General features: G+C 52.2%; 1 protein-coding gene across 1 annotated transcript in view; it reads right to left on the bottom strand.

Moving 5' to 3' along the window:
• Positions 1-22,572, bottom strand: part of Ece1 (endothelin converting enzyme 1) — a 59,330-nt gene that overhangs the window by 23,549 nt on the left and 13,209 nt on the right. Inside the window, exons 4-9 of the mRNA XM_051171490.1 lie at positions 22,053-22,265; positions 12,554-12,675; positions 10,677-10,823; positions 9,907-9,972; positions 8,241-8,432; positions 219-361 (exon numbers count right to left, since the gene is read on the bottom strand). Coding sequence (XP_051027447.1) covers positions 219-361; positions 8,241-8,432; positions 9,907-9,972; positions 10,677-10,823; positions 12,554-12,675; positions 22,053-22,265 — 883 coding nt within the window. The remainder of the gene's footprint in view (positions 1-218; positions 362-8,240; positions 8,433-9,906; positions 9,973-10,676; positions 10,824-12,553; positions 12,676-22,052; positions 22,266-22,572) is intronic.

Genomic DNA, 22,572 nt, shown 5'->3' with positions numbered 1-22,572 from the left:
CTCCCGGGGAAGGATGAGACACTTGTCCTGAGGCTACAGAGCCATGCCAGGAGGACCAGGGATTCCAACCAGGACCCTCGCACAGAAGCCCACCCAGAGGCCTGCCCCCAACCCCAGTCCAAACATCACCTGTCCCCACCCTGCCTGAGGGCACGGCTGCCAGCCAGGGAGCTGCCCCAGACCATCTTGTCCCCTTAGCACCTGCCTGTCGCCTTTACCATTTGTCAGTGTTGTTGATGAGGGTGGACACCTGTCCTAGGTATTCCTTGTCGTAGACCACGATGGGCTCAGTCTCATTGATCTCCACCGGGTAGAAAATGGTGTTGAGGAAGGGTAACCAGTTGATGGCGGGTGCCAAGGTCTGCAAGGGAAGAGGGTAGTGCGAGGGTGGCCAGGCCACTTACCCCTCAGCCCAGGTCTCCCGGCCATTCCTCAGAAGAAGGCGTCATGGCCTTCTGACTAGCAGCATATATGATGTTGTGTGCCAGAGTGCAGGGCAGAGCTGGAGCTGGCTGGCCAGAGTTTCCATCTATAGCAGTCTAAGGGGCGAGGTGACAAGACCTCATCTGAGGGGATGGTGAGGGGACTGATTGCATCCATACGCATATCCGCATGAACAAAAGTTAAAAAGACCTCACTTGAAAGCTGACGCACTTAGGAGGCAGATGCAGGCAGATCTCTATGAGTTTTGGGCCAGCATGGGCTACATATCAAGTTCCGGGCCAGCCTGGGCTACATGGTAAGACCCTGTCTCAAAAGAGGTAAATAAAAATAAGAAATAAAAACAGGGATAATTATCCAGGCATGGTGGCACATACCTATAATCTCAGCACTCAGGAGGCAGGCAGGCAGATCTGAGTTGGAGGCCAGCCTTCACCTGGTGCTCTTATGAAGACCAGCTAGGGCCATATGGAACATTACATATGACTCTTTTCCAACACATGTACATGCACATGGGCTTGGAGGGTGATGGCCACCTCCGTGTCTCCCCCAGTTTCATTGTACTTCCTCTTCAGAAAGTAACAAGACCTGCAGGCTGTGGTGGCACCTGCCTTTAATCCCAACACTCACGGAGGCAGAGGCAGGTGGATCTCTGTGAGTTCGAGGCTAGCCTGGTCTACAAAGTGAGTCTAGGACAGTCAAAGCTACACAGAGAAACCCTGTCTCCAAAAACCAGAAAGAAAGAAAGAAAGAAAGAAAGAAAGAAAGAAAGAAAGAAAGAAAGAAAGAAAGAAACCAAAACCAAGAATGCTAGGATTAAAGCATGTGCTACCACATCCGGCGGCTATCCCCATTTAAAAATTTACATTATTTATTTGTGTATGTGTGCACGCCACAGTATGCATAGGGAGTTCAGAGAACAACTTAAAGGAGTCGGTTCTCTCCTTTAGCTATGTGGGATCCGGGGATCTAGCTCAGGTCCTTAGCTTGGTGCAGGTGCCGTTACTGCTGAGTCCATCCCACCAGCCCTGTATCATCATCTTTATTTTTTTCCCCCAACGAAGTATATGTAGACCAGGTCGGCCTTGAACTTGCAGTGATCCTCCCCTCCTGCCTCTGATGTGAGTGCACCATCATGCCAGGCTCATCTTGAGCATGCCTGACTCTGGCTGTGTGCCATTAGCCGTTCACTCACTGTCATCACCCCTCCCCCATCCAGCCTGTTTCCCAGCGTCTTGCCAGGCTAAAAGAAGTCTAGATTCCCTACTTCCCAAGTCCCCAGCAGGTGGGAAACACTCACTCCATCTTCTGCCCCTATAAATCTACTGCCCCAAGGACCTCAGATAAGTGAAGACACAAAACCGACACTCTCTGGTCCTCTATTTTTTTTTCTTATGATGTTTGGGATTGGACCTGTGGCTTTGCAACACAGAAGACCAATGCTCTCTCACTGAGCTGCCCTCCTCACCCCCCAACCCCCAAAGCTTGCCCTTTTGTAGCTTCCTGTCCTAACTTAGCACAGTGTCCCCAAGCTGGGTTGCACAATTTTGGAATGGGCAGCCCCAGCCCCATGGCATCCACATGTCCTGTTATTTTTAGTACGCTACTTTTCAGAACTTGAGGTCTTTCAGGGCTACAGAGACTGTGTTTCAGCAAAGATGCCCGTCTACAGCAATGCATCATGGCTTTTAGCTACTGAGCCATCGATGGCAGCCACTCCAATCATCATTTGTGTTCTGTCTCAGAGTGGCCCTGGCCCTGAGGAATGTTAAATTCTGTTCTCATTTCCCTTAAAGAAGTAGAAAATGTCAAGCAAAGAAATGAAGTGAGGCTGGGGGGTGGTGGCACATGCCTTTAATTCCAGCACTTGGGAAGTGGAGGCAGGTGGATCTCTGTGAGTTCGAGGCTAGCCTGGTCTACAGAGTGAGTCCAGGACAGTTAAGCTACACAGAGAAACCCTGTCTTGAAAAACCAAAACAGGCCGGGCGTGGTGGCGCACGCCTTTAATCCCAGCACTCGGGAGGCAGAGGCAGGCAGATCGCTGTGAGTTCGAGGCCAGCCTGGTCTACAAAGTGAGTCCAGGATGGCCAAGGCTACACAGAGAAACCCTGTCTTGAAAAACCAAAAAAAAAAAAAAAAAAAAAAAAAAAAAAAAAAAAAGAAAGAAAAAAGAAAAACCAAAACAAAGAAAAAAGGAAGGAAGAAAGAAAGCGAGAAAGTGCTATAAAACCCCTCTTTTGGAAAAACTCAAGCAGCACACAGCCTGTCCTCAGGGAGAATGGAGGTCAGCCCTAAGACCCTCCACTTATTAGGTGACTCTGTACAAGGGGAAGGGTAGCTTTCCTAAGGTCACATGTCAGCTGAAGCCTGTATAGACCTACACAGCGGTGTTCCGTCACACTTCTGGGTTATTTGCTTGTTGGCAGTGTTGGTGGTTGAAATGAGCCTCCCACACACTAAGCACAAGGGCTACAGCCCTAGGACGCTGTTTCTGGGCTTCAAAGAGCATCTCAGCTACTGCAGGAGAGAGCTGAGAAGGCAGAGATGAAACTGAGGGTGTGTCCGGCTCCCAAAGGCACCAGTGGGAGCTGGTTAACGCTGCGAGCCATTCCGCAGCAAGGGGTTGATTTGTGCCATTGATGGTTGAGTGTTCCCAAGGCTGACTGTACTGGGCTGGAAACTGAACAGCGCAGTGGGCAGGCAGCCAGTGTGTCACAGTACATTCCTGCTGCCCAGAGCAAGAGAGATGTGAGCTGCGAGTGAGCAGACCTGATGGGAGTCCCCACCAGGAACCAGAGCACAGACTCAGAGCCACTTCACAGCCTTTCTCTAACACAGGTGCCTGCTCCATCCTCTGGAAATGGCCTGTCATATACCAAGCATCTTTGTCTCCTGCCTTGTCCTCCCCGCTCTCCTCCTGACAGATCCTCTGCCTTTCGGTGGCTTGGTGCACTTGTCAGATCTTAACAGGGATCAGTCGGAGCCACCTGATGGCAAGATCCTCTGGCAAGGAACCGGGGAAACGGATACATTTACAAATGTCACCGCTCACATAATTGGTGAGAACCACGTGTCACCGGAATGCTCTCCGACAGAGACGTCAGTGATGAAAGTCACCATGGACTCTACACAAGCTGTTCCTATAGGGTGAGCAGATGTTCCCGCTGGGACGTGCCATGGCTGTGAGCTGAGGAGCTGTGTGTGGACACTAGGATTTTCAAATTTCCAGCCTCGATTGCCTCAGATTCCTAACTTAACACGTTTCCATGGAGACGGCTGTTTTAGTCAACTGGGACACTCTGCTGTGACTCAGTCCCCCTGAGGACACCAATGAGCTCTATTTTCCACACTGGAAGCCAAGGGTCCCTGCCGGGTACCAACCAACTCAAAGAGGCTTGGGAAGTGAGAGAGAGCCGCAGAGTGGTGCCCATCTCCAATCCTGGCACTGGGGAGGTCAGGCTAGGAGGATCATGAGTTTGAGGCCAGCCTGTGCTATGTAAGACCCTGTCTCAAAATTACCAAGGCTGAAGGTGTGATATGGACGTCTATCTCATTTAGGGCTTGAAGTTGTGCAGGGGCAAAACCAGTGTCCTCTGGGACACGACAGGACAGGGAACTCACAAACTCACTGAAGCCATGGCTGCCAGTACAAGATCAAGGCATCAGCATTCCAGCAATGGAGGGAGAGGGGCACCCAAGCCCCACCCCTAGCTCGGGAGTTACAGATAGTTAAGGCTTCTGGAAGAGGGAGTCAGTTTTCTTGAAGGATTTGACCTAGGTCGGCCATGTTGCAGTGGATGGTCCATACCTATGAGTACATGGGCAGCACAAATTGGACACGATGGGAGGAGGAGGAGGAAGAAGAAAAAGATGAAGATGACGATGATGTCAGCAGCGGCAACAGACCCGATAGGAGTTAGGGAGAAGAAAGGATAAATTTGGTGAAAAGACATTGTATAGCTAGCCATGGGTGGGCATGATGATAAGCCCAGCACTTGGGAGGCAGAAACAAGTAAGTGGATGTCTGTGAGTTTAAGGTCAGCCTGGTCTCCATAGCAAGCTCTGCTATGTAGTTTGAGGCCAGCCTGTGCTAGCTATATAAATAGATGGGTCTGGAGAGGGGTCTCAGTGGGCCACAGCACCCTCTTCTGGACTCTGAGGGCACTGCACACATATGCAGATTCAAGGGGACATACCCATAATATACACAATTTAAAAATAATAAGAATAAATCTTTAAAAAAAATAGACTAAGACTGGGGTGTAGCTCAGTGGCGGAACAGTCGCCTAGATGTGCAGAGCTCTGGCTTCAGTTCCCAGCACTGGAAATAAAACAGAACAAAGAGAAGATGCGCTAAGACTCCATGCCCAAAGGGGAAACAGGGAGAGGACGGAGCTCACGCCTCAGCAACCTTTGACACAGAAGCTCCTATGAAGGAAGGGAAAAGAGACCGGGGAAACAACGCTGGGCATCTGATTCACGGCACCGGATTCAGCCTCTACTCTGGGCTAGCCTGCAGCCATGCAGTACAGCAGCAGGGCTAGCCGAGAACCACAACACTGGGCATCTGATTCACGGCACCGGATTCAGCCTCTACTCCGGGCTAGCCTGCAGCCATGCAGTACAGCAGCAGGGCTAGCCGAGAACCACATGATGGAGCTGGCTGTGCTTTTATTCACCCAGAGTTTGGAAAGAAAGTTAAGTCTTCAGATATCAAAGAAGATGCTCTGCGCTAAATTAATTGTCATTATTTTAGTGCGTGTATGTGGGACACACACACACGCATCCCCAGGTGGCATTGCTAGTCACAAAGAGCAAGCATCTGTATTGCACATGCTCACCATATCCCATGGGCGGGTGGGTAGAGAGGCTTAGTCCAGCCTCATGGGGTTCAGGGCATCCCTAAAGTGAGACATGTTTCCTTGGACCTGCACATCTGCCCATTTGGATGGCTAACATTTCCTAGTAGCTGTTCTCCAAAGACCCTGAGAGTTAAAGGGGACAATCGCTGTCCCTTGGGCAGGCAGGGGCCATAGCCCCCATTCACCTCTGTGTTCCGGCCCAGAGCGGGGCTCAGAGCATGGGGTCATGTGCTTCTTTCTTTCTTTCTTTCTTTCTTTCTTTCTTTCTTTCTTTTCTTTTCTTTTTTTTTTTTTTTTTGGTTTTCGAGACAGGGTTTCTCTGTGTAGCCTTGGCCATCCTGGACTCACTTTGTAGACCAGGCTGGCCTCGAACTCACAGCGATCCGCCTGCCTCTGCCTCCCGAGTGCTGGGATTAAAGGCGTGCGCCACCACGCCCGGCAGGGTCATGTGCTTCTTGACTAGGAAGGAGACTGAGTCTCAAGGAATGGAGTCATGTGACCTGCCTCAGGTTCACACATGGCTTGAGATGGGTAAGGTGGTGGCATGTTCTGAGGCCAAGCGCTGGCCAGCACTCGTAGGCCGCTGACTCTGAAGGGACCCTCCCACCGGAGCATGGAGGAGCAGCGTATGCAGAACCAATCTTCTCTCTTTCCCCTTACTCTGCGGAAGAATAACTCAAAAGTACAGGTGGGGTTCAGACTCTGGTGAGCACTGTGCCCTATACCATTCTGGGCATCAATTTCAGCATCAGACTACTGTGAGGCCACCATGGTAAGACCTGCAAGGCTAGAACAAACCAAATTGTGCCGTGCAAACAACACCTCCCTCAACCTTTTAGCCTCAGAGTGGAAAACAGTGCCAGATGGTGCCTGATACAGACTACCTGTCTCTATAACAACCGGCCAGGCACCATATCTCCTGGGAACCTGCAGGCAGCTGGCAGCTGCGGAAGGCCTGAGTGGGCTGTGGCTCCTCCTGGGACTCTTAGGGCCTGGCTTTAGTGTGGCAACCATTAGACCTGAGTCCCTAGCCTTTCCTGCCCAGGCCTAGGCCCCAGCTTCTCCTCCCCAAAGCCTTTCGCAGATAGACAAGCACTGGTTCCTCATGGGCTGCTAGCTGGGAAGCACGGGACAGCAAGCCCATGTGCACCTCAAGGAAGGAACATGAACCAGGCACGGCTGAGGCAGAGGCAGGCAGATCTCTGTGAGTTCAAGGCCAGCCTGGTCTACAGAATGAGTTCCAGGAAACCCTGCCTCAAAAAACCAAAAACCAGGGGCTGGAGAGATGGCTCAGAAGTTAGGAGTACCGACTGCTCTTCCAAAGGTCCTGAGTTCAATTCCCAGCAACCACATGGTGACTCACAACCATCTATGAGATCTGATATCCTCTCTGGCATACGTGCAGGCATCACATTGTATAATAAATATATAAATCTTAAAAAAAAAAAACAAAAAACAAAACCAAAAACCAAAAAGGAAGGAAGGAAGATGTAAAATGTAGCATCCCTTCTGAAGAAGGGATGGACATATAAAAGCTGGCTGCCCAGATGGGATGACCATGAAAACATGATGGTGAAACTTTGACAGAGACAGTCCTTCCTGGGGCAAGCACATGGCTCAGTCAACAATGTCACCTGAGAGAGGTCCCTCTCCCCTTGGGGGCGCCTAAGACAAGGCTGGACAGCAATTCTGACCAAAGGGAAGCACGCCTTTAATCCCAGCACTTGGGAGACAGAGGCAGATCACTGTGAGTTCAAGGCCAGCCTGGTCTATAAAGTGAGTCCAGGACAGCCAAGACTACACAGAGAAACCCTGTCTCAAAAAACCAAAAATAAAATAAAATTAAATTAAAACAAACAAACAAAAACGAGGAACCAGCAGCCCATCAACTGAGGAGCCCTGCAGCCCAAGCAGCCACCAGGGGGCAGCCTAGGACAGGAGTGACAAGAGTGACAGAGGCACTGTAAAAGCTCTATCTCCGGTCACACCAATCAAGAGAAAGTACAGGTCCAGGGGGGCAGTTACAACCCAAGAGTGTGTCACAGTCAGGAGCAGAGCTCCAGGGAGCCAAGCCTGAGTCTCAGCCAGCTCCTCTGCCACTTAGGAGCTCTTAGGCCCTACCCATGTCACTTGGTTGCCCTGCAGAGAAAGGCTAGGGATGTAGCTCAGTTGGTTGAATACTCGCCTAGCAAGCAGGAAACCCTGGGTTCATCCCAAGAAGCACCCCATTAAAAATAAAGTGAGCCAGGTGGTGGGGGCACGTGCATTTAATCCCAGAGACTGGAGGTAGAGGCATGTGGATCTCTGAGTTTGAGGCCACCCTGGTCTATATATACAGAGTTTCAGGACATCCAGGACAACGCAGAGAAACCCTGTCTCAAAACAAAACAGGACAAAACACACACACACACACACACACACACACACACACACACAAATCAACCCACACAACAAAACAAACAAACAAAAAACCCACAAAAAGTGACACACATCTCATCATTTAGAGATAGAGGCAGGAGAGTCTGAAGTTCAAGACCATCCTTGGCTACATCATGTGAGTTCAAAGGTGACCTGTAGTGCATAATACCCTATCTAAAATAATAATGTAAAACAAACTACGTAGGAGTTGTTCACTTAAAAAAAAGAAAAGGGAAACATCATCATCCACAGATCTGCAGCAGACGGGGCAAACAGTAGATGAGAGAATGAGACCATCCTAGCGTGGGAGCTGTGGTCACCAGCACAGCCTCCAGGCAAACAACTCAGCAGCCTCCATTCAGCATCCTAGGTCCCTCCCTGAGGATCAGCCTTTCCACCTGTGACCAAGCACATCAACACCCTCCTTCATCAGCCCACTCCGAGGATGCCCTAAGGTGGGTCTGAAGCTCGGGTTTGCTGAAGGCCCAGCCCCTGACGTGTGGGGAGCCTTCCGCTTACCTGCAGCTCGGCGGCCGTCACTTTGTGGTAGATGAGCTCCTCATCCCGACGCTTCTCCTGGGGGATGGTGATGTTGGCCAGCGCTGTCTCGAAGTCCAGGATCATCTGCATCTGGGACCGGATGGAGTCCTCGTCCCCACCGCCTAGCAGCTTCCCCAGCTGTACCATGTAGCTGAGGTATCCAGTCAGTACCTGTGGGACCGAGCACTGTTGGTGGCAGCCACCTGCTGTCCTCTGTGCTAGAGGGCAGGACGGGCTGCAGGCAGCACACACAGCCAAGGGGAGGCCTGACCCACCCAGAAAACCCACATTTAATTGAACTGAGAAAGGCTATCACTGTGTAGCCCTGGCTGACCTTGCACTCACAGAGATCCACCCGCCTCCCCTAAAATGTATGCCTGGCTTGCTTTTCTACTTTTCAGATAAGGTTTTAGTATGTAGCCTAGGCTGCCCTGGAACTCGTGGCAATCCTCCTGTCTCAGTCTCCCAAATGCTGGAGTTATAGGCATGTGCCACCAAGCCCAGCTTCTGAAACGCAGCTTTGAGTTTGATGCTGCCTGCCTGCTGGCTCCCCATGGTCCTCAGGACTGAACTGAAGTGCTTCTACAGGTCCTGGGGCGGGACACCCTGCTGTGCGTGCATTCATACATGCATGGTGTATGTGTGTGTGTGTGTGTGTGTGTGTGTGGTGTGTGTGTGTGTACTGGAGAGTGCATGCGCCATGGTGTATATGGAGAGGTCAGAGGACAGCTTTTTGGACTCAGCTCTCCTTTCCACTTTATGCGGGTTCTGGAGATCAAAGTAATGTCACCCAGTTTGCATGGCAAACCTCTTTGCCTGCTAAGCCATCTCACTGGCTCAGTTTTTATTCTGTCATCATGCCTGCTCCAAGCCACCTGCCACTGTGTGTCCCCACCCGAGTTAAGCCCCTATGCTAATGTGCTTCAGCTGTCCCTCTGCTAACAGTGTGAGGCTGAGCCTCCAGCTGGGTATCAGTCAAGCAAGCTTTGCCTCTCCTCCACCCAGGTCCTTGGGGACCATCTCCCCAGCCTCCAGTGCCGAGTAGGCACAGGTGGACTAAGGGAAGGACACATGTGTGAGCCTCAGGCCAGGTTTCCCCAAGGGCATTGCAGGCATAGAAGGTTCTGGAGGAGCTGGCTCCAGGTGTGGCAGCATTGGCCTCATACTTAATGGCTGTGTGATGGTGAGCAGTCAGTCACAGAGTGTCTCTGAGTCTTTTGTTTTTTCTTTTTGAGACAGGGTCTCTCTGTGTTAGCCTTAGCTGTCTTGGACTTGCTTTGTAGACCAGGCTGGCCTCAAATTCATAGTGATCTGATTTGCCTGCCTCTGCCTCCCAAGTGCTGGGATTAAGGGCATGCGCCTGGCGTGTCTCTGAGTCTTATAGGGCAAGGTGACAGTCCTATCAGCTTGACAGAAGCCCACAGAAGGCTGAGGACCTACAAACAGTGGTGGCTGCCACCACCGTCTTCTTTAGAGAAGGGATAAATGATGTCCCTCATGTCTGCAACGCTTGACCGTGATTCGGGAGGTTTGGGGGCACCCCTCCCCACCATGACTGCCTGTCAGCCTTCAGGAGACTCAGCTCTCCATAAAAGGCCAGTTTGTGCAGCTGCCCAGGTGTGCTGGGCAGGCCGGGCAAGCTCACCTTCTCATTTTCTGTCTTGTTCAGGTAATAGTCTCGAGAGGGCAAGCCGAGGCCGGATTGGTCCACCTGCAGAGGGACTTGGGGTGAGAGGGAGGTCCCCTGCTTGGCTACCACCTGCCCTGGGGCAGGTAACAGCAGGAACAGGAGGAAGAGCTGGCAGCTACCACCATCATCACCACCACATCCACCCAGGGAGACCAAGGATAGGACAGGCACCTATCCGCAGGGACTTGAGTTCTTCTGAAGGGCTGAGGAAACCTCTTTAGACAACCCCTGACCTAGGTAAAACATGATTTCACCCAACACTGTCCACATGGTTCGAGCTACCCCAAGCTGTGTGAGCATGGTGAAGTTACTAAACCTTTCTGATCCTCTGGTTCTTCCTCTAGACTCTAAGGGGAATGGCAGCCACCCTGAAGAACTAGAACAGGAACTTGTGGAGACAATGGTGGGAAAGAGCCTTCTGAGACTGGGGCAGGGAGGAGAGGAACATTCCAGAACCACAGAAGCCTTCTGGTCCCATCCTGATATCCCTCATCACAGGTAGGACTTATAGTGCATGTGGCTGACTAGGAAATTACAGTTCAGAGAGGCTGAGCCACTTGCCTAAGGTCACACAGCAAGTGGGTGGCATGGCTGGGTGAAGTCAAAGTGGGGAGAGATGACGGACTCCAACCCATTCCAAGCAGAGTCACAAAGGCCAGGGGCTGAGGCAGGGGAGTAGGGGGTGTCCCCAGCCACATCCGGGAGTGCACATCACTGCAGCCCACCTGGATCACGTTGCTGTTGGAGTTCTTGGAGTCGGCACTGACATAGACGGAGAAGAAGGGTGAGGTGCGGTACTGAGCCGTGACCGCCTGCAGCGTGTCCTGGAAGTTGTCCTTGGCCCATGGTCCTGTGATATTCCAGCCTCCGAGCTGTGGGGGGAGAGCAGGCAGCGGTGGTGGTGTGTGCGCATCTGTGCACGGGTGTGAGCCTGTGGTGAGATGATGTGAGGGCCCTGTGCAAATCACAGAGCCACATGCTCTATGCCCCTGGAGCCGTCAGTCCTCTGACCTTTTTTCCCCAGGACAGGGTTTATTTGTGTAGCCCTGGCTGTCCTGGAACTCACTGTGTAACCAGGATGGCCTCGATCTCACAGAGATCCATCTGCTTCTGCCTCCCGAGTGCTGGGATTAAAGGCGTGTGCCACCACATCCAGCCACTTATCCTTAAGTGTGCTAAGAGTATATAAGGCTGCGCTCCCACGTGGCTGGGATGGAGATGGGCTGAGACTCTGCCATAGACACAGTTTCCTGAGTCACCTGTGTGCTACTAAAATGTGATTCCAAAGGTGTCTATGGGGAAAAGGCTCCTTATTTTGAAAAAGGCTGAGAAGCCATGGGCATCTTGTCTTGCAAACGGGTAATAAGCGTTTGCCCTGGAAACATAGAAGCCGAAGTTTAATTTTACAGCACCCACAATAAAAGCTGGGTGCAGCCTCATGCATGCTTATGAGGCCAGTGCTGTAGCAAATGGGAGGACTGTGTATGTGTGGGAGGGGGCAACGGGGCTTGCTGGCTATCAGCCTCACTCCCCAATCAGTGTGGACACCCTGTCTCACGGAAATAAGGAAGTGAGTGACAGAGCAGAACACCTGCTGTCCTCTTCTGGCCACCATACGCCCAAATACACAAGTGTACAGACACTCTGCCCTTGGTTTTTCCTAGCTTGGCACATGGGACCTAAGCAAGAGAGGAAGGAGGGACGGATACTGCCCCAGGGTCGCCAACCATGCTACAAGACCTCCCCCAAGGTGAGCTGAGAGGCAAAATCTGTGAGGGAGCAAGAATAGCTGGAAAACATTCCCAGCCACCTCTGTCGGCACCAGAAAGCCTGGCTAGCCTTGGGCAGCCCTCCTTGGAGGTCAGCCCAAGACTGCAAATGTGCTCGGGATGGACTGGCTTGGGGGCGTGAGACTAGTGATGCAGCTCGGTTGACAGATTGCACAATGTCCTGGGACAGATTGCACAATGTCCTGGGTTCAGTCTCCTGCACTGCATGAAGCGGGCATAGTGGCACATGCCTGTAGTTTCAGCATTCAGCAGGTCAAGGCAACAGGATCAGAAGTTCAAGAGCACCCTTGGCTAGATAGGTAGTTTGAGGCCAGCCTGGGCTATGTGAACCCCCGCCCCCAAACACACACACACACACACACACACACACACACACACACACACACACACACACACACAGAGCAAAGAAAAAAATGGATGAACAACTTATTAGTAATCAGCAAGTTCCTCCTCCTGCAGAGAGCTATTTCTGACCCAAGAGTCTAGACTGCTTCTGGTCCAGCACACGCAAGACCAAAACAGCAGCAGAGAAGGGACAGTCAATATGGTCCCTGCCCCCACCTAGACCTAACACACTCATCTCCCCAGCAGCTGCAGATGCACACCCTAGACCATCCACACAGACAGATCCACCCACGCGGAGCCATGCACACACATGCTCAGGCAACCCTAACACCCTCAGCAGACAGATGGGCTTGGCATTCCAGCTGGGTGTGGTGGCTGGAGGTGTGAGGCAACTGAGAGCTGGGGCAGAGGCCAGAGGTGGGCGGCTGAGCAGAGGGAGGCCGTGGATGTCCAACCTGAGCACCCACCTTCTCAATCAGCTCCATCAGGGGCTTGGCCCGAAGCTCCTCGATCCTAGTCTCGTTCATACATGCACGGTAGTACACCTGGGCCTTCCTCTCTGCCTCGCTCACACTGGCCGTGGAATTTTCTAGAATGTCAAGAAAGAACAGAGTTGTGTCCCAACTGGGCGAGACCTTCCCATATCCCCAGAACTCCCAGCTGTATAAAAACAACACGGTAGGGTGTGGTGGCGCACTCCTTTAATCCCAGCACTTGGGATGCAGAGGCAGGCGGATCGCTGTGAGTTCGAGGCCAGCCTGGTCTACAAAGTGAGTCCAGGACAGCCAAGGCTACACAGAGAAACCCTGTCTCGAAAAACCAAACCAAACAAACAAACAAACAAAAACAAAAAACAAAAAAACAAAAAAACAACAACACGGTAATCACTGTCCACAGCGGAGAAGCCTTCCCCTTGTCATATGTGAGGGCCTCTCCTCTGGGCAGAGCTGATAAGACTAGAGGTGCCCCCCCCCAATTTTAGTTGACTGTTATAAAAAGCATGTCTTGGTTTTTTTTCTTCTCTGCAAGATGGCCTTACAGATATGTTTCTGGGATCACAGCTTGTGCTTTGCCGGGTAGTTTTATGTCAACCTGACACAAGCTAAAGTCATCTGAGAGGAGGGAACCTCAACTGAGAAAAATGCCTCAGTAAGATCAGGCTACAGGCAAGCCTGTGCAAGGCATTTGCTTAATTAGTGATTGCTAGAGGAGGGCCTGGCCCACTGTGGGTGGTGCCATGGTGCCATCCCTGGGCTGCTGGCCCTGGGTTCTACAAGAAAGCAAGCAATGGTAAGAAAGGTAGTGAGCAGCACTCCTCCACAGCCTCTGCATCAGCGCCTGCCTCTAGGTTCCTGCCCTGAGTGCCTCCAGTGACAGAGAGTGACATGAAAATGCAAAGCAAATAAACCCAGTCATGGTGATTCACCAGATCAATAATCAATAAGCCCACCCAGCAGGACAGCTGGCTTCCCTACCAGGCAGCACGTGGCCCCGAATCCCCTGCCTGGAAGGTGGGAACCCTGCCACGGTTTTCAGATCCCAGATGACCTTGCCTGAGAGAAAGGCAGGAATTGGACATGACTTGAAAGGCTTCATTCATTAGGAACTGACTTCTTGCTTCCTCCCAAGAGGGCTAGACTTACAGACAGCTCAAAGGGCTGTTTCCTACTTCCCACCCTGGTGGCCTAGGCTACTAGGGCAGTATCTCTTCTGGTGGGGGTGGGGTGCTCAGAGCTTCCCAGGCACCCAGGAGACTCCCTCTCCTCCTCCTCAGCCCCCTGCTGAAGGTCACATGCCTGCCCATGTGTGGCCTGGAGGGTCCCTGTTGCTGCCAGGGTTGTCACACCACTCTGTGCTGCTCAGGCCATCAAGGGGCCTACTGTACTCCCGAACTCCAGTGTCTGAGCAAGTGTGAGCATGTACACTCACACGCACACTCACACACACACACACTCACACACACGTGCACACGTGTGCACACGCACTCTCCCTCCCTCCACTCACATGCATGCATGCACGCGCACGCACACACACACACGCATGTACTTGCACACACACCGAACACACTGACACACACACCCGTGCACAAACACGTACCTACACACATCTGGAGGCCCTTGGGAAACACACAGGAGCCCCCCATGTCCCAAGGGAGAGATAGGATGCTGCTGCTGCTTTTAGAGGTAGAGTGGAGGCAGAAGAGTTTGATATGGAGGGATGGGAAGGGGGTGTGTCCCTCACCCAGGCCCTCAACTCCATGGCAACACTTCCCAACAGCTCAGCTTTTAGAAGGGAAAACAGAACCTACAGACAGGTGCTGGCCAAGCCCCAGAAGCTTTCTCTCCCCATCCACACCTGGCTCTGGCCATGACCCTAAGAGGCGAGGGTTGAAACTCTGCGCTTGGGAATGAGCCTGGCATCTATCTGCTTTCCCCAGGGTCCCAAGGCCACCGAGATAAGAGACCTAAAGACAGGCTCCCCAGGGACAGCCTGGCGGTGATGGTCACAGTGCGTTCTGAGATCCAGCTGGAGGCCACGGACTCCTGATCACATTTAGTGTCTGTGGCCGTGCTCACGTGAAGCCTTCAGCTCCCAGGGTTGGCATTTGGGTGTAAGGGATGCATGGGCAGTAGGGAGACAGCCATCCAGCAGTGACAAGAGCATCAAAGCACACACGGGGATGGAATGAAGGAACAAAAAGAGAAACTGCAGGTAGCCCAGGAGGATGGCAAGAGAAAGAAAACCCTGCTCTAGCTTCAGGCTGAGGGACATCTTTGTGTCGCCAGGACAACCAGGCACGCAGTAGGCCCTCAGCCACATGTGCTATAACAGCAGAGCCCAGTGTGCATGTAGAATAAGGCAGAACATCCTGTCTGGGGAGTAGGGGGTGATAAGTGAAGGTGGCTAGCAGGCCTGAGTATGGCAAACACAGGCCCGAACATGGCAGACACGATGCCAGCAGGTCTTGCCCCCTCCTCCTTCTTCCTCGCTAAACTGTTAGACTACATTCCTAAAGCTAGCCCCCTACGTCTATTCCCTTATTTGGCCACTGACTCCTTCCTGAGACTAAACAATGAAAATTCATCATCTGGCTACCCTGGCTAACCTGTCCAATCAGGACTCACCAATGCACCCTAGCACGGACTTCCCTTCTCATCAAAAACCTCACTCCTGCAAAAACAAACAAACAGACAGACAGACAGACAGACACCTGCTGCTGCTTGCTGCCTGCCTTTGTCTGATCCAGAGGCAGCTAGCTCCCTGCTTGCTCCTCTGGGGTAATAAATCTCCCTTGCGCTGAGACCTTGGTGTCTGGGTGCATCCTGTAGGGACCCTATGGTGTCTCCCCAAACCCTGTAAGGAGAGGAAGGGAGGCAGAATATGTGGGCGCAATATGAGGATGGGCACTCATATCTCTGCTAGCAGTACCTCACCTGTGTGCCAGTGTTGACCTGGTTGGGGCAGAAACTCCAGGGGAGCCTGAGGCACACCGCCCTCCTCCTCCTACCTCAATCAGGAGCAGCTACTACCTTGCAAGCTCCAGCTCGAGGGACCTAAACTGAATCAAGTTAGTCATACCGAGCTAGAGAATTGGATCAGTTGGTATGGTGCCTGCTATGCAAGCGTGAGGACCTGAGTTCAGATCCCCAGTGCCCCTGTAAGACTTGGGTATAGCTGTACAAGCTAGTAACTACGACACCAGAGGGCAGTGGTCAGGGCATGGAGACAGGAGGAACCCTGGTATTTACTGGCCCACCCACCTAGCAGAATCAATGAACTCCAGGTTCTGCGAGAGACCCTGTCTCAAAATAAAATAAAATAAAATAAAATAAAATAAAAAATTTAGGCAGAGAACACTAAAGGAAAACACCTGACCTTGCTCTCTGGCCTCCAAACGCACATGCACACACATGCTCACACCTGTGGAAGAACACACCAGACGGCTGCATGGAAGGTACAGCGATCGATCAGGTGAACAAGACAGGTCTTGGGCCAGAGGGTGGCAGAGAAGGGGTGAAGAGCACTCGGAACATGAAGGAAAGTGAGTTAAGCACTAGGCTCGCCTTCCTCAGCAGCTGTTGCTACTGACTGGGCTGGGAAAGCCAGGAGAACTTTCTGGGACCTCCAGAGCTCTGTGGCATAGAAATCATTTGGCAGCATGGGAGCAGACAACAGAGTTTCCAGTTGCCTCATTACTTCCTTCCAGGGACCCCGTGTTCCAGAAACTTCTGCAGTCACTTCCCTCAAAGTCCCAGAGAGGAAAGACAGCACACTGTTTAATCGGTGCTCTATTTTCCTCTGGGAGTTTTTCTTGGATCCCTTTCTCACATAGCTCCTAGTGTTAGGAAGCAAACGCCCAGGCAGCTAGGCAAGCAGAGGCTGAGATGAACTGCAGGAGCAGGGTGCCTGGGAATTCCTCGGTCTCCCTGGCTGCCACGGGCATTGTCTGGGCAGAAGCATGCGGGGCCTGGAGTCTCCATCAGGCAAGGCCAGTGTTTGTTTTAGATAAACCACAGACTCAGTTCAGCCAGCTCCACGCCTCGAGAGCGCCATCCGAGAGGGAGAAGGGCTGATAAAAGAGGCGCCCAGCTCTCTGGGACAGCAGCATTGCCACTTCCTGGTGCCGAGCGAAGTGCAGGCCAGGGCCAGGCCTGTATCTTGTCATCACACAACATAGAAAGATGCCTGTGGTGTTACTGGCCAAAGAGAAGGAAAAGGAGGCCAGGAGGTGGAAGGAGCCTGCTGACAAAGGCAAATCCACTGACGAGCGTGCTGGAATTTGAACCCGGGCATTCCTTTTTTTAAAAAAATAAATTTATTTATTATTTATACAGTGCTCTGTCGGCGAGTACACCAGCAGGCCAGAAGAGGGCATCAGATCTCATTGTAGATGGTTGTGAGCCACCGTGTGGTTGCTAGGAATTGAACTCAGGACCTTTGGAAGAACACCCAGTGCTCTTAACCTCTGAGCCATCTCTCCAGCCCTGAACCCAGGCGTTCTTAAGCCTCTGAGAAAGCAGACTGGCTCTCTGCATGTGGGTGTGGCCATGCACGCAACTTGTCATAATACTGCCTTACAGTGGCTCTTACTTGGATGGCACCTGACTTAGAGGTAAGTGATGGGCGAAGCAGTCCAAGGTCATATAAGTAAGTGGCTGAGGCCAGGACTGGTGCTTTAGTCTCTGTTTTCTTGCTCCTTCCTGCCAGCCAGTGTGCAGAAAAACCAGGCCAGAAAACACTCTATCCACCCCCACCCCCTAAGAAGTCCGGGACCCATCTCCCTGCCCGAATCATCTAATTTACCAAAAACATGCTACAGTGAAAGTGGGCCAGCTGCTGCAGACACTGCACCAGGGGGAAGTGCAAAGGCACCACACAAGAGGGCAAGAGAAAATGCAGACAATAAATATTGGGGAAACATAAGCAAAATGGAAATGAGATGACACGGGATGATAAAATTCATGACACCAGTCACCAACATTAACTCATTTCACGAGACTGGAATGTTCTATGCTCTCAGAGAGGACTGGCATCAGGGATACAAGAAACAAAGGGAGACAGCTATCTCCTCCCCGCTATCACTCCCAAACCCCATACACCGTCCCGTGTACCACTCCTACCCCCCAGCTTTGGTACTGGAGGTAGGCCCTGGCGCTTGTGTGTGCCAAGGCCAGGCAAGCACTCTTCCACAGCCCGACAGCTGACTGTTCTTTATGGAATCTGTGCTGCTTCAGTTGTCACAAAATTTAAGTACCTATCCTTTTGTTGTTGTTTTTGTTTGTTTGTTTTGAGACAAGGTTTCTCTGTGTAGCCTTGGTTGTCCTGGATTCGCTTTGTAGACCAGGCTGGCCTCGAACTCACAGAGATCCACCTGCCTCTGCCTCCGGAGTGCTGGGATTAAAGGCGTGCGCCACCACACCTGGCCCATTTTTTGCTTTTGAGACAGGCTCTTTCATACAGCCCAGGCTGACCATAAACTTAACACATAGCAAAGGATGGCCTTGAACCCCTGATCTTCCCACCTGTGCCTCCAGAACGCTGCAATCACAGGAATGCACCACCATGTTCGGCTTTATGTTCTCATATATTAAGATGCTATATAAGTCTGAAAGGAACGTACCTGTCAGTGTGGCTCAGGCCCCGGAGGCCCTTTGGTAGAAGATGTAACAGGGAGAAAGGCTTAAAATCTGGAAGGAACTGGGTGGCACACACCTTCCACTCAAGCACTAGGTTTATTGCTCCCAATAAACCTTTATGTATACACTATAACTTCATCTTGCAATTAGCTCATTCCAGCGTTTCAATCAGTGAGGATCTAAGTTTAGAAAGCCAGCACCATGTAGAAGCTGGGTGCCGCAGCATGTAACCCCAATGCAGGGGCCTGGAGATAGGTCAATTCTAGGCCTCACTGGCCAGCCAGTGTAGCGCTAACAGTGAGGTCTAGGTTCAGCGAGAGAGCCTGATTCGAAAACGTAAGGTAGAGGAGCAACCGAGAAAGGCATTCAGGGTTGACCGCTGGTCTCCACAAGGAATGTACGAGGGCAAGCATACACACCAACACGACATACAAGACGAGGAGGGAGATAATGGGTCTGGAAGGCTTTGTGCTGCAGGCTGTCTAGATGGTAAAATAATTCAAGCTAAGCACAGCCAGAAAGCCAAAGGCAAGCCAAGTCTAAGGGGTGACGGGGAGCTCGCTACCTCCTGATAGTGTGAGGCCACATTCCTTTCTCCCCAATCCTATGGGAGACCCTGCAGTCAGCCTCAGGGAGTGGCAGAGTCTATGCTCCATACAACTGAGGTCAGCCCCTTGCAGCTACCAAGCTTCAAGGACAAGCCACGGTGGCACCTGGCCTCAGGTCAGCCCACCCTCTGGGAGGCCCAAGGTGAATTCAGCCATCAAAGGAATTGTGTGGCTTGGGTGGGGGACATAGCACAGATACTGGTAATGCTTGTCTAGGGATTCCACCCTCAGTACTGTACAGGCCGGGCGTAGCAAGCCCAGCACTTAGGAAGTGAAGACAGGAGGGTGAGAATTTGAAAAGTCATTTTTGGTTTCATAGGGGATCAGCATTGGGCTAGAGACCTTGAGGAAGGAAGGAAGGGTGAGAGGTGGGGAGGGAAAGAGGGAGGGAGGGAGGAAGGAGGGATATGGCTTGTTTGTAAACAGCTATGCTGCTGGGCCAGCAGCAGGATCCTCACTGACACTCGAAATGCCTCTCTTTACCTCCCTAACACTGACAGCGACCCCAGGCTACCCTGGAGGTCCTGAGAACCCCCGCGTTCCAGTGCCTTCCAGCTCTTAGTGCCTACCTGGCTCCTTCTAAGGCCTGCTGGCTAACCCTTTGTCTTAGGGATGCTGAAAGTGGCTAGGTAGGCCTTAAGCCCTCAGCATTCTTTTTGTCATTTCCTCACTGCTTTCTGCTTCTTCGTGGGTTCCCAGGCAACTAAGATACTGCTGAAGAGCCATTTCTAGATTAGTTCCCAGGAGGGAGGCTGGGAAGGTGTCCCTAGGACATGCATAGTGTGTGTGTGTGTGTGTGTGTGTGTGTGTGTGTGTGTGTTCCTGAACAGTATAACACGGAGGTGACTTCGGCTGTGTGGGGCTTAGGGCTTGCCTGGCCTGCAGCCATTGAGGAAGCAAGCCACAGGCCTTAGTTCCAAGCAAAACCTATGGGGCATCTCTCCATAGTGAATGTGGTTTAGAGAGAGCTGGGAATGAGAAAGCACAGGCTTTGAGACAACATAGCTCCACCATCTTTTAGGGAATCCATTTTTGTCTCAGAGTATCACAGGTAACAGGCCTGTACCTCCGTGGGGGCATCATGAGAAACAAATAATAAAAAAAACCCTCAGCACATCGCAGACACACCCAGTATCTCCCTCCCTGATAACTGGTCCATGCCGTGCCGAGTCTTAAGTCAGTCTGTGACTTTACCTTCCTCTGATCCCTCGCTGCATCCTTCCCGGTGATCCATGAGATTCCATGTAATAAAGGGGGCGGAGCCAAGGACCTGGGAGGCCCCCCCCCCATCATGCAGCTTGTGAGGGAGGAGTCTGCTCGGAAGTCACACAGCCACCAGAAGGGCAGCAGCTGTGCTTCTCTGGGGACGTTTTAGGGGACAGGCCCCATGTTTAGCCCCTGAGCCTCCGAGTGCAAGTCTACGCTCACAGCGACCTTCTCTGTCATATGGCACTGAGACCGAGTTTTACAGATTGGAGACTGCGATGCAGACCTAGGTCCCTGGGTAAACAGCCAGGATGGGGGCAGGGGGCAGTGTGGCCCAGATGCCACCAGGCCCTGCTGTTCCCCATGTCTGGTCTTCATAGGTTGTTACCGCACAGGGCAGATCCCTCTACCACCAACTTGACCCTGAGGGACAGGGTGAATAGAAAGTCATAGCCCGGGACTGAAGGTCACTCCTCATGAACCCTGACAACTTAGTGGGGAAACTGAGGCAAGAAGACATAACCTGCTTCAGATGAGCTGAGGGGTCCTGTCAAGGAGCTGCTGGGGACTGTAGGGGAAAGGGTGGCGGGTAACCTAGCAACAGCCATGGTCTGAGGCTGGGGTGTCCTTAACCCACTTGTACCTGAAGGACAACGCTGCCTAAAAATGCTGATAAAGCAGCATCATTTCCATCCCCTGAGATGACTTTCGTCGCTTAGAGAGGATTTGTCCTCTTTGAAGCAGCTACTTCTGTGTCACCTACTCCTCAGTGCTCCGAAGAGCTTTAAAAAGCTTGACAAGCTGGGTGTGTGGTGGCTCACACCTGTCGTCCCAGCACTTGGGAATGGAGGCAGGAGGACTGCTTCAAGTCCAAGGCCAGCCTGGACTACACAGGGAGACCTTGTCTCAAAAATTCAACTGTCTGCCAAGACACAATTACGTATTCATGAGTCTAAGTGCTGCCACTGTCCCCTGACAGATGAATGAATAGGTTTTTCATTATCTGGTCCTCCTCGCGCTTTGGGAGCCCCAGGAGAGGGCAGAGGGCAAAGTGCAGCAGGAAGGGAGCTGGAAAAAGATTCTTCGGGTCAGGACATGCGGGCCAGCACGCGCTGGGACTCCCTCTGGGAGAGGAGGCACTGGGTGGGCAGGGTCCTAGGTGGGAACCAGAGTATAGCAGTAAGCAGGGCAGACTTGGAGTCTCAACATGGAGGCCACATTCCAAAGGACTTTGATGGGTCAGGCATCCTTCAGCAGCAGCCCAGGTGACTCTATCTACTGAGTGACAGGCTCTCTGACAAGCTGTCACCTCACTTTCTGTTGTTTGTTTGTTTGTTTGTTTTCGAGACAGGGTTTCTCTGTGTAGCCTTGGCTGTCCTGGACTCGCTTTGTAGACCAGGCTGGCCTCGAACTCAGAGATCCGCCTGTCTCTGCCTCCCGAGTGCTGGGATTAAAGGCGTGCGCCACCACCGCCCGGCTCATGTCACCTCACTTTCTTTCCTGTGTGTGTGTGTTTTGTTTTGTTTTGAGACAGGATCTCATGAAGTCTAGGTTGACTTTAAATTGAACTTTTGATCCTCCTGCTTCTTCCTCTCAGTGCTGGGATTACAGGCTTGTGCTAATATCACAACAGCTGGGGACTGAACCTGCGGCCTTGTGCATGCCAGGCAAGCACTCTATTGACTGAGTTATACACCCTACCGCCCCCTCCCCACTTCCCATCCTCCATGACACTACCCCTGATGAAAGCATACCCTTCTGATCTGGGTTCCATCTCAACCCCTTTCACTCACAGTACGGCAAACTCAGTGCCAGACAGGAGCCCAAGCTGTGCCTTGAAAGCCACGGCTGGAAGCACAGTGTACCCTGTCATTGCCGACTATCTCACACATGCTCCCTAGTGCTGCAAACTGTGGATCTCAGGTTGCAAAGCTCAGAGTTAACCAGCTCACTTGGGGTCATACAGTGCGGGACACTACCCTCCTTAACCCGTTTGTTGGTCCCCTGGCGCTTACCCAGTAGATGCTTGATGATGGCTTGGTTGTGTTCCCAGAGGTTGCTGAAGGTCCCCCAGCGTGAGTGGCCATCAGGCACGGGGTTGGCTTTGATCCAGCCCCCACAGGCATAACTGAAGAAGTCCTGACAAGGGTCTACTGTGGGGTCCATGGAGTTTAGGATGGAGCTGGTCACTGAGACGCAGGCCTCGGTCAGACATACTGGGGGCGTTCCTGAGAGTCAAGGACAAGAGGCCAATGAGAGATGAGCAATGCAGATGGCCTGGAGCCCAGGGGCCACAAGGCCACCCTGGCCCTGGCCTAGCTGGCTGGCTACTAGATCCCTCGTGAGATCTAAAAGCTCAGTAGATTCAGAGTCTTGTCATATAGAATAGAACTTCTGTTAGCTGCATAAACTCCCTTCTGTGGCTTCAAAGAGCTCAGAACTGCCGGGGCGGTGGTGGCGTATGCCTTTAATCCTAGCACTTGAGAGGCAGAGGCAGGCGGATCGCTGTGAGTTCGAGGCCAGCATGGTCTACAA

The sequence above is a fragment of the Acomys russatus genome, chromosome 29, assembly GCF_903995435.1.
Source record: "Acomys russatus chromosome 29, mAcoRus1.1, whole genome shotgun sequence".
NCBI lineage: Eukaryota > Metazoa > Chordata > Mammalia > Rodentia > Muridae > Acomys > Acomys russatus.
Note: the sequence above shows the minus strand (reverse complement) of the source record. Positions and strands in the feature narration are given on the sequence as shown.